At 34.1% G+C, this 12,366-nt stretch overlaps 1 protein-coding gene across 12 annotated transcripts in view; it reads left to right on the top strand.

The window, feature by feature from the left end:
- CSNK1A1 (casein kinase 1 alpha 1) overlaps positions 1 to 12,366 on the top strand; it is a 46,710-nt gene that overhangs the window by 26,422 nt on the left and 7,922 nt on the right. For 3 of the 12 annotated variants that reach the window (XR_011646918.1, XR_011646917.1, XM_058280861.2), the window contains exons 5-10: positions 1,716 to 1,799; positions 5,459 to 5,598; positions 6,155 to 6,233; positions 7,853 to 7,927; positions 10,482 to 10,588; positions 10,905 to 11,017. Coding sequence is in view for 4 of the 12 variants with exons in the window: in XM_058280861.2 (XP_058136844.1) it covers positions 1,716 to 1,799; positions 5,459 to 5,598; positions 6,155 to 6,233; positions 7,853 to 7,927; positions 10,482 to 10,588; positions 10,905 to 11,017 (598 nt within the window). In the remaining 8 variants the exon portion in view is untranslated. Of the gene's footprint in view, positions 1 to 1,715; positions 1,800 to 5,458; positions 5,599 to 6,154; positions 6,234 to 7,852; positions 7,928 to 10,481; positions 10,589 to 10,904; positions 11,054 to 12,366 lie in introns of all 12 variants that reach the window. The other 9 variants (XR_011646916.1, XR_011646915.1, XM_058280850.2 and 6 more) reach the window with 3 other exon arrangements.

Below are 12,366 nucleotides of genomic sequence, written 5' to 3'. Positions count from 1 at the left end.
TTGGCAATGCACTAAGCATGTTATGATCTGATGATCTGATAGAAATTCTCAACTTCAGGACAACTTGGGCCTTTTTTTTTGTTTTGTTTTTTGTTTTTTGTTTTGGGAAGGAAGATTTACATTTGTTTTATTAAACTTTTAGGAACTGTTTGGTGTTTTTAGGTCAAGCTATCAATGTTTACCTTTGTTTGCCTGTATGAATGCCAACTTGGAGCCGTTACCATTAGAACTGGTGTTATTCGTTAATGTGTGAGACTTAAATGTTGGTCTGATTAAGTGTTAGGAAATGGATTTTTTTTTTTTTTTGGTTGAAAGCTAAGCTTTAAATTATGAAAGGTGTTTAAATCTACATATGACATTTTGTCATTATCGAATTACATCCTTTAAAAAAAAAACAACCCAGAACCACTGTATAGCTTCTCTTTGATTGACGCATCCAGGCTCTTGTTATTGCAAAGTCTGGTAATTGAGTTGGGGGGCGATTAGTGTTCTTAATTTTTAAGGCAGTTTTGTCAGTTTCTGGCTCTGTTGTCTTTTGACCATTTCCTAGCCTCTCCTTCCCATTTTCTTATACCTAAAGACCCATTATCTTCATGTGGTCCATGTTCTGCATGGCCATTCTGGGTTGACAATAGCAGTACATGGTTTTTTCACCTTCAAATTAAATGATGGGGAACAGGTGTAGCTCAGTGGTTTAGCGCACCTGCTTCCCATGTCCAAGGTCCTGGGTTCGATACATAGTACCTCCTTTTTTAAAAATACTAAATGATGGCCTAGGTTATATACCTCTTTGCTTTTTCTTAAAAAAATAGCTAGTTAATCACATACTTGTGTTAGGAAGCCCAAATTTCCTGCTGGCGAAAAATTTTCTAGAATCCTGTCTCTTTACAGCTATTAAAAAGAAGATTGTAGAACTGCTTGCTGATATAAGTTTCAGAGAGTCCCCGGAGTAGAAGCAGCACAGTATCTTAATTAACTAAGAGTCAAATATTAAATATTGTTGTCTTGAACATTTTAGATTAGCATTTTGTTTATGTAGTTGGTTTTTAGTGTTTTCTGTACTGTAGTTTGAAAAATGCCAGTTGTTTGAGATTGGATGCTATGGTCAACTTGTTTCAGTAGATTTCTATTCATGGGAAAAAGTAGTTTTGGGGGACTTTTGAGATAGATTTTTAAAGTCGAATTTCTTATTTGGAAAATTGTTCTGAATTTGATATTTAGGAGTGGCCACTCCAATTTTAGTGAATTTGCTCATCTCTTCCAGTAATCAGCCCTGCATGCTTATGAAAATAAATTTTAAGGTGACTAAATGCCTTCTACCTCTTCCTTACTGAAGATTTTCCCCCCCGCCCTGTAATCTTTCTGGGGAAGGGCAGCTTGTGGTACCAAAGATTGTAGATCTAAATTCCCCATATTTTGATTTTAAAAATCAAAGAGCCAAATAAGAGCCAAATGTCACCATTGCTATCCCTGTTTCAGGCAGTGACACAATATAGTGGCATTAAAAAAACTGAGTATTTTCCAGGATTCAAATGTTCTTGAGCATGTGATTCATATTTGGAAAACTTGAGAAGCTACAGTGCTTGGTGGAAGAAGGATGGCATTTGGCTACCCTGTTCTTTCTCTAATGCCTCGGTGTTGCCTGTCTGCGCCGGCCATTGTTGCAATGTAAGCAATACTGTTTGATGCACTGCCACCCTCTATTGTCTGTTTAGTGTTTAGAATCTCCAGTGGGGAAGAGGAAAAGAAGCATGACTGTTAGTACTTCTCAGGACCCATCTTTCTCAGGATTAAACCAGGTCTGAAACTGTCTCCTATTCCAACCTCAATCCCAAATTCATGTGCTTTTCTTTTTTATTGTTTTGTTTTATTTTTGTTTCGTTTTAATTCTGGAGAATGTAGATCTTGCTCAAGCATCTCTTACGTTGGCATTATTCAGACATACTTGGCAAACATGTAACATTACTAAGATATTTCTTTGTGGCTTTTGTTTAAAACCATATAAAATTTAGAAAAAACCTAAATGAAAATAGGATTATGTTTAGATCTCTAACATGCACATAAGGAAATAAGTATTGAAATTCTTTACCTAATGGTAAACTTGAGATAGACTGTTTAGTTTCTAAAAATGTATTCAGTTGCATAACTTAATGCATGATATTTATGTAAATTGAGCGTAATCAGTGCTTTATAATGTGTTCTGCCTCACTTCACTTTCCTTTTCCTAATGAACTTCAGGTAAGTATAGTTCAAATTTCAGATCTAGTATATCTAGAGTTGATTTCTCTCAGTCAGATGGCACTTAAAAGAACATTTTATGTTTTGGAATGAAAAGATATCACATTCTTAACAATATAACAGTAATATAATTGAAATACTCATCAAACTAAATGGTAGGTTGCCAATAGTAATACGAAAGATAAAGTTAATGAATGTATAACCTGATGATTTAGTTTTGGGCAGGCTAGATAAACTAAACACCCCATAATTTTTTAAATAATCAAAGAAAATGTAGGTAGAACTCCTCAGATTTTCAGTTTTTACTTTTATAGAAGTTAAGTTGTTTATTTTCCTGTGTGAGTTTTAAGACAAAAAAGGGAAAAGTAGATGTTGATTTTTTAAATCACAAAATTAGGTATATAAATATTGAAGCTCCTGAGCTAATGAATCTTAGTTCAGTTTAGTGAACACTGAGGAGAGGTATTGGCTCAGGTAATCAAAAAAGAAAACATATTTGATATGAGAATATGCTTTGTAATAACTTAGGCTGTACATGTATTAACTAGGTAATCATTTAATCCTTTTCCATACTGCCCAGTATTATTTCAGAGATCATCTCCTGCTGTTAAAAAGGTTTCAGAAATTTACAGTTATATTTTTATTCACAGGCAAAGTAGTGCCTAATATGGTGACTAGATAATGGTTGGGTAGAGGGAGTGGCAATTGGGTGCTTACAAGGCAATATAATATGTTGCCTCTTTTCTACTTATCCATATTCATTCACACATTTTACGTATATTTTACAGCAAAATTATTTAAAAATATATTTAAACTCTGTTTAAATTGTTTATATTCTCTACATAATAGGTTAGCTAGATGTGAGGAGAAATAACCTTGTGAATGCTTTGGAAGGGCAGGGGAATGTGACCCTGGACTGGAGAAAATTTGATGCAAGTACTAAAAAATAAAATTGGCATTAGTGTTTCTACTGAATGGAATTGCCCCGATATAACTCATTTCTGTATGCCTTTGGAGAATACGCTGCATTCTTTAAAATAGGGATAAATTTTATTCAGAACATGTAATTGGGGAAAAAACACAAAAAAGCAGCTTGACCAACAAAGAAATTTGACTTCCTCTTTGCATATGCAAGGTTGTAAAAAATATATTCTTATGACTTATTGGGTATTGATTTTTCATCTGGTTTGGCCTTTACATATTTGTTTGGTATCACATGGTTTCATGTAAATGTTTCCATTATACATTTATTTTAGTTTTTAAATTCAAAGTGAATAGAGAGCTGCTATATAAGTTTGATAAGTACCAGAAGGTAATGACTTAAAATAAAGAGGAGAAAATTTTAAGTTTGATTTACTTTATTTTTGTTTTAATATTAAAGATTGAGATGTTTAGGAGGAGAGTGTTGATATATATTTTTAGTTTTCTAAATAAACCAGGTTTCCTCAAGAGCTGTTCAATGAAAGAACTCCCTAGTGAACTCTGAGTTTTTATAAATCTTTTGGTTGTGAGAAAGTGGTTATTGGGTCTCAAATGGTGGAGCCATTATTAGATGTAGATTTAGAAATTAATGAAAAGATACAATTTAATCATGTCAGTTCCCTTTTTTCTTCCTCCATATTGAAGTATTAAAGGAAGCAGTCCTAGAATATATCCTAGATTAAATTCTATGCCCCAGTCACTGTTCCTTCAAAATCCTTAATTTCTGAAGGATTTTATAAAATACCATGAAACTTGATCTTCTTTTGTGATTTTACTCCCCATTGTTTACTTTTCAGTATGAATTGCAGCACTTAAATCATAATTTATGTCTTGTTTAACAGAAATGCATTTAACTCGTTTTTAATGTTTGTATGTGGAGTCAGTTTTCTTATCAAGAGAAATTTGGACGTGAGCTTTCTTTCTCTTAGCTGTTAACACTATCTCATATTCCTACTATAATTTTATTGCTTAGGTAATGAGTTTAATCTTATTATTTAGAGAGCTTTCATTATATATTTACATTTTGCTAAGTATTTAATCTTTGTTCTTTTATGTAATAGACCAAGTAAAAATAAGTATCTCATATTGACATGGTGACAGAAGGTCAGACCCTCGTCAGTGTCTTTACCATCCAAAGTATAACTGAGAATCCCTTTACAGTGCTAGTCTGAAAAGGTCATATTATTTGTCCTAAGAGAGGCACTTGGTCATAACTTCTTTAAATAAATCTTTAAATAAATAACTTGCTTTGTTTTTTGACCCAGACCCTAACAAGTTAGGTGATCAGGTTTCCTAGCACACCACAGATTATAAACTGTTGCAGAAGGGACCAGATGTCATCCTATGGAAAGAAAAACTACAAAATTTAGGCATAACTAGAAAAGAACTAAAGCCTAGGGCTATGTTAAGAGCACATAAAGTTTTGGAAAATAATTTTATTAAAGCACAGTATAATAGGTTATTTTACAATAAAGGTTAAAGTTTTAAAGATTATCTTTCTGTAGATGGTAGGTTAATAAATTTTTTGGCAAGTTTTCTTTTTAAATCAAGAGTAGTTTTTTTTGCATTAATCTTCCAAGAATAACTTGAATTACCTAGAAAAATTACCTTCATTATAGATCTTATTTCCACAGTACCATATAATTGAAATTGCACTAAGCATGACTTTGTTCTAAAATATAGTTTGCTTTTATATTTAATGCATTTAAAGTGTGCAAATTTTAAGTTATCACATTATATTTTCCAGAAGTTTAACCCAATCACATGCATAGCATCAGTGCAAAGTTGTAGAATGCATTAAATGGATGCTTCTTTTAAGAAATGGTTATTTTAGATACTGAGCATTCTGTTAACAAAATTGGCTTTTGTAGGAGGGAAGAGTTCCAGATAATGTATGCCTAGTTTTTGAAACCTCATGCTTGTTTACCAGTAGTAAGAAGATGTCAGGTTTCATTATGGCAGACTGCACACTTGTCAACTCTGCTATTAGACATGTATACACTTCTCCCTACTTTAATGAAGATAGATTCCTGAGTGTATAAAGAACTAACCTATGAAATTGTGCAAGTGTTAGGGTAATTTTAACTTGATATATTGATGAGGACTGGTAAGCTTATTGAAGTGTTAAGTCTTTTTACTTCTGATACTTTCATATTTGAATAAATAGAATATATAGCTTTTAATAAGAAGCTGTTTAATAAACAAAGTTGGAAACCTAATGTCTCTTTCTCTTTTAAAGTTATTCCTTATTGATTTTGGTTTGGCCAAAAAGTACAGAGACAACAGGACAAGGCAACACATACCATATAGAGAAGATAAAAATCTCACTGGCACTGCCCGATATGCTAGCATCAATGCACATCTTGGTATTGAACAGAGGTGAGTTTAAAAGTTGAATGTACTTTTCAAATCCATAACAGAAGCCATTAGTTTCATATAGCGTGTAAGGATGGCTCTTGAATGAGGATTTGAAGGATGCTTATTAATCTTTTTGTTTGCTTCTCCAGGCAGTACAGGGGAGCTAATGAGATCTTTTGTTTTCTTTGAAGGTTACCTCTTGAGAAAAAAGTATTGCATGATGGAATGTTAGAAATGTAAATGCAGTTTTATCTTGACTTTTCTTTTCAGCTGATGTCAGTACCTATTTTCTTAATGCCGATCTTGGGCTTTATATTTTTGAGTGATGCAAGTTGAGTTTTGAGGAAGTATTAGTTATTTGTGTAAGGAAAATCTTATCAGTGAATTTTAGGTTCTACGAGAAAATTTTGTTTGAAAGCAGCCCATTATGAAATTTTTTAAATAAAATGAACAGCCTTCTTGCATAAGGCATTTTGAAACTGAATATTTCTCCTTATTTGGGAAAATTTCTTGAGTATCTGGCTTTCTTTCATATGTTTCCGCATAATAATTTCAACTCAAAAATTCTCTTTTCTAGTCGCCGAGATGACATGGAATCATTAGGATATGTTTTGATGTATTTTAATAGAACCAGCTTGCCATGGCAAGGACTAAAGGTAAATCACAGGCTAAACATTATAAGTTTTTTGATTTTAAAGAACGTAAGTACATATCGGACAAGATGACCTTTAAAGTTCCTTCCAAACCTATTTCCTTAGATTGAATTAATTTACTCTTACCTTTTATTGGAAGAATAAAACCTGATCATTTGGTTAAGAACCAAGCTAGTAGACATCCTTAGTCACAACTGAAAAACAATTTCCTTTGTTTTTTTGTTTTTTAAAGACTAATTTTTTTTTTTTAAAGATTTATTTATTTTATTTATTTCTCTCCCCCCCCCCCCCCCCCGTTGTCTGTTCTCTGTCTATTTGCTGCATCGTCTTTGTCCGTTTCTGTTGTCAGCGGCACGGGGAGTTGTGTTTCTTTTTGTTGCGTCATCTTGCTGCGTCAGCTCTCCGTGTGTGCCGCACCATTCTTAGGCAGGCTGCACTTCCTTTCGTGCCGGGTGGCTCTCCCTACAGGGTGCACTCCTTGTGTGCGGGCTCCCCTATGCAGGGGACACCCTGCGTGGCACGGCACTCCTTGCGTGCATCAGCACTGCTCGTGGGCCAGCTCCAGACGGGTCAGGGAGGCCCGGGGTTTGAACTGCAGACCTCCCATGTGGTAGACCAACGCCCTAACCACTGGGCCAAGTCTGCAGCCTAAAGACTTATTTTTTATTTATTTCTCTCCCCTTACCCCCTCCCCCATTGTCTGCTCTCTTTGTCCATTCGCTGAACAATTTCCTTTGAAACAATAAGCTAGTACTCATTAGTAACTACTAGGTTTATCTAAATGGGTATTTGCATGGGCAAGAAAAATGGAGACATGGTTTTGATGCATTTTCCCACTCAAGCAGCAAAATATTTTTTCACTTTCTCTAAAATCAACCATACACTTTCTCAGTTATTCTAGCATGACCCTCCCTTTTTTTCTTTTTTTCTTTTTTTCTTTTTTTTTTTGATAAGGGTCATAGTGATTATGTGTTCCCTCTGTTCTTTGGAGAGCAGGTTATATTTCATACAGTTGCAACCAGGTTGGAGATGTATTCTTTTTATGTACAGTAAAACCTGTTTTTCCAGGAATACTAGTTACATAATTTATGCAATTATTTTGTTTCTGTTAACCAGGAATGTCATTCACCATTACTTTTGTATTTTGTAAGTTAATGATAAATCCCTATATCCTAGAATTTAGAAGGTATTTTGGTACTTTTTTTTGGTTCTTCAAAGGCAAAAAGGTACTCGTACTTATTGAGTGTCATTGAGCTAGAGATATTGCTCAGTTATCATGTGGGTAGCTTTATCCAATATGGATTTTCTTCTCTCTTTTTTTTTTTTTTTTAAAGGAGGCACTGGGGAATAAACCTAGGACCTTGTATGTGGGAAGCAGGTGCTCAGCTGATGAGCTACATCTGCTCCCCCAATGTGGATATTTATACATTAGAAAAATAGGTTTACTATAGTTAACTTCAATTTTTAATGGCGCTTACTGAAAGCTGCATTTAATTCTGGGTTAAGATTTCCCTTGATATAAACATATCAAGTATATGTTTATATGTCTAGTATGTTAATGTACCAAGATTTTTTCAGTGTTATTGAGTATATTTTTGTGATTTGAGTCTTATTTTCTATAGGCTGCAACAAAGAAACAAAAGTATGAAAAGATTAGTGAAAAGAAGATGTCCACTCCTGTTGAAGTTTTATGTAAGGTAAATATGCATGGAATGTTTTTTTTTAAATAGAAATGATCCAAGAACAAAAATGTTAGACTTCTCAACTTTAGAACTTCAGAACTTAAACATCCTATTAAGAAATTACTTACCTTTTAGAAATATGTACATGTATCTATATTTAGAACAGTTTGAGATTCACAGAAAGTAGAGAGAGAGAACCTGAAGGGACAGATGAACACAGAGCAATTTGGGCTGGTGAAACTATTCTGTATGATAATGTAATGGACACATGACATTTGGTATTTGTCAAAACCAATAGAACTTCATACAAAAAAGTGAACTCTAATAAAAGCAGCAGACTTTAGGTCGTAATAATGTGTCAATATTCATTTTATCAGTTGCAATAAATGTATCACACTTATGCAAGAGGTTAGTAATAGGGAGAGGAAAACTATGCATGTGTGTGTGGAGGGAGATATGTGGGAACTTGCTGGTTATTTTAAGTTTACTTTTTCATGACTCTAAATATCTTTAACAGTGGCTTGAAGTTACAGGTCATTTTAATTGTTTTTTAATCGTATTTCTGATTTGTTTGAGCTCTCTAATTTCTTGAAAAGTAGAGGAAAAGTATCAGGGTAGACAGACTTTTTCCAGTAGAACCTCAACAATTTATAAGAAAAATTAAGAAATAGTCTTATTCCTAACTGGAGCTGGGAAAGAAAATATACTGGCAGGTGGTTCATCAAAGAATAGCAAAACAAAGGCAGGCAGAGCAAATCAATTCAAAATAGCAATTGACCAACAACAGAAAAATAAAGAAGACAGTTTGGGGCTCATTTCTTTGAAGTTTTGCATAATCAAACCTTATAGAAAGGCCAGTGAACTTAGGCATGGTCTATATCATGATGTATAACCAGTGTCTCTTCCCCCTTTGGGACAAAAATTAAATACATGAGGTATTTTAGAACAATACACAGTTAAATAATTGAATGATAGAAGGGAGAAAGCGGCATGACTTGAAATTGTACTTTGTGTGAGTGGGGAAATGGAGATGTTTTTCTGTGTCTCCCCATCCCCAAATTTGTTTTTCTCTTTCCTGTGTATCTATAAGAAAGGAGGTGATGGAGTACAAGGGACTGTGATCTCTTCTGAGACTCTTTAGGGTTTGTTTTAAATTATGAAATACATTATAAATTAATACAGTATCCACACATTATTGTTGATCTAAATAACTTTAAAATCTCTAAACTTTGGGAGGTAAGATATCATTTCTATACAGTGTTATTTCTATTCAAGAGAAAGATATATTTGGCTTACCAGAAAGGTCAGCCATTTTTCAGGAGGAGGAAGAGAAGATTTCCTACATTTTCTGCTTGTGGACTTCCTCTTTTTTTTTTTCCTTTCTTTTTTTTCTTTTTTAATTTTATTCATTTTGTAAAAATATTACATTCAAAAAATATGAGGTCCCATTCAACCCCACCACCCCACCCCACCACTCCCCCCCCCCCCCCCCCAGCAACACTCACTCCCATCATCATGACACATCCATTGCATTTGGTAAGTACATCTCTGGGCATCTCTGCACCTCATGGTCAATGGTCCACATCATAGCCCATATTCTCCCACGTTCCATCGAGTGGGCCCTGGGAGGATTTACAGTGTCCAGTGATTGCCCCTGAAGCACCATCCAGGGCAACTCCAAGTACGTGGACTTCCTCTTAACCTTTATCTAAAAATTGGTAACCACATCTGTCTTTTTGTATTAGCCACAAATAATTTATTCAGCGTAGAGTGAACACAGACAGAAATATGAAATATTGCTATAAAGCAGTGATGTCATTTTCATAAGCCTCATCCAGTGATGCTTCTTAATCGTATCTATGACTTTTGTGATCCTGCTAGTTTTCTTTTGTTCAAGTTTTACTGTTCATAAGGTAGCCAAAAATAAGATTTATGCTATTTGACCTTCAGTTCTAGTTGTTTTTTAAAAATTACTATTAACTCCATTTGATAAATGCGTTTTTATAATTAACACAGACCATGAATGTATAAAAAAATATTTAAGTCCAATTAGAATTTAAAGAACCAAAGAAGTTCTTCCTCACTCCCTCCCCTCCCCATATATAAAAACTTAGGTTTTGTGTGGCCACTCCCAAAAAATGTGTAATCAATAAAAATTTGTTGCAAGTATGCCCATCTTATCCCACTTTGACTATTCTGTATGTAAGAGATTTCTCAAAATTATAAGGACATTTCTGGTAGGTCAGTAGATCAGATGATTATGGGAAGAAGACTGCCTCCTTTGCCTGTCCTTTACTCAGTGCCCACCCACAGTTATATTGGGAAGGTGTAGGGATTTGCATTGTATTTTAATGTTTTGTATTTCTACATTGCTGATAGTGAATTCCTTTTGGTTATTAATTTATCTAGAGTCTTAAAAATGTTTATATGCTTTGACACATCTCTGAGAGTCTATCCTAAGGAACTGAACATCGTTTGCTTGTATTCAAATACATTTATTTTCCTATTGTTGCAAAATAAGTACTTTTTCTCTTTTTTTCCACCTGTGTTTTAATTCTTAAACCTGTAGGGGTTTCCTGCAGAATTTGCTATGTACTTAAACTATTGTCGTGGGCTGCGCTTTGAGGAAGCCCCAGATTACATGTATCTGAGGCAGCTGTTCCGCATTCTTTTCAGGTTAGTGTTTTTTTTTTTTTAAGGGTTAACTCTAGTGAGGGAAATTGGTTAAATATGTTTAACAGATCTCTTATGAAAGTAGTAAAGAGAGCAGGTCTAACCAATTTGAACAGAAGTTTTAAGGAAATTTGAGTTCTTTTGGGCTAATTAGGTCTTTTTCAATTTGTAATACAGCTATTCTTAACAATTATTTTAGGTTGGGGTAGAGTGGCAATATTTATTTCCTAATGAAATGCACTTACTGTTTTGAAAATTAAGTAGAGTTCTTAACTAGATTCTGTCGTTAAATGCTTAACATATAATTTAATATTTTCAGGACCCTGAATCACCAATATGACTATACATTTGATTGGACAATGTTAAAGCAGAAAGCAGCACAGCAGGCAGCCTCTTCCAGTGGGCAGGGTCAGCAGGCCCAAACCCCCACAGGCAAGCAAACTGACAAAACCAAGAGTAACATGAAAGGTTAGTAGCCAAGAACCAAGTGACGTTACAGGGAAAAAAATTGAACGCAAAATTGGGTAATTCATTCATTTCTAACAGTGTTAGATCGAGGAAATGGTTTTAAAATGCATCAAAAAAAAAAAATTTGGCTGTTTTTTTTTTTTTTTAATTAAAAAAAGACGTCCTTGGAAAATTTGACTACTAACTTTAAACCCAAGTGTCCTTGTTCATATATATATGTATATGTATTTTTATATACATATATATGTGTGTATATTATATCATTTCTCTTGGGATTTTGGGTCATTTTTAACAACTGCATCTTTTTTACTCATTCATTAACCCTTTTCCAAAATGAACATTTGGTGTTGGGAATATAGTTAAAAAATAATCAATCCAAAATCCTAGACCTAACACTTGTTGATTTTTAATAATGAATCTGGTTAGCCATGGTATATTTCCTTCAGACTAACAGTGTTAAGAATTTTCTGCATGTTAATGCTTTAGCATTTTAAATAGAAAATTGTGAGCTTGACTTAATTTCAAGAGGTGAGTTTGGCATTTCCCCCAAAGTGTCGGGTTGCAGAGCATCTCAGTTCCTGTCTTCAATGCTCAAATAACTAGAAAGCTTGGCACCTCTTTCCTAGTCACAAAATAAAATTTTTTAGTTGCTGTTCAACTGCACATGTTTTTAATTTCAGAGTAGTTCATTTCATTTTGGCTTTAGAATATATTTTTAAAATCTTGCACATATTCAGGCTCTTAAGGGTCCAATGTGGAATTGAAATCTGCAGTTAGGCCTTGCAAATTGATGATACCCGGGGCAAATGCCACTGAGCTGCTAGTCTGTTTCCTTTCTATTTTTCTCTGGCATTCTTAGTTTTACTTAAAGAGTAGAACTGTTAGGGCACAGCTCTATTTCTTATCACTGTTGCCATACAGTTCCACTCCTGTGTTTCATGTTTTTTTTGTTGGCTTGTTTTTCTTTTCCCTTACCTCTTACAATACCTGCCTACTTTCTTGAAGTGGTGGGCAGGTAGGGTTTGGGTTTTTTGATTTTTAGTTATTTGATTTCTGAATGACTGCTCTAGTCTGAACTTGGCCTTTATAGATTAATCTCTGATTCATCTATCTGGTGTTGTATCTTAATAATTTTGTAATTTAAAAATAGGTTCTAATTTAAGGGTACTTTTCAAAGAGTAGAATTAACTGATGCCATCCTCATCCCAGCAGCTCATCTACTAGGAATAAAGTTTAGATACTTCCCCTTATGTTTCTTTATTGGGGAAGGTTTCAAAATTGAAACGTTAATGTAGTATATAGGTTCTTAGATG

The sequence above is a fragment of the Dasypus novemcinctus genome, chromosome 2 (assembly GCF_030445035.2).
Source record: "Dasypus novemcinctus isolate mDasNov1 chromosome 2, mDasNov1.1.hap2, whole genome shotgun sequence".
NCBI lineage: Eukaryota > Metazoa > Chordata > Mammalia > Cingulata > Dasypodidae > Dasypus > Dasypus novemcinctus.
Note: the sequence above shows the minus strand (reverse complement) of the source record. Positions and strands in the feature narration are given on the sequence as shown.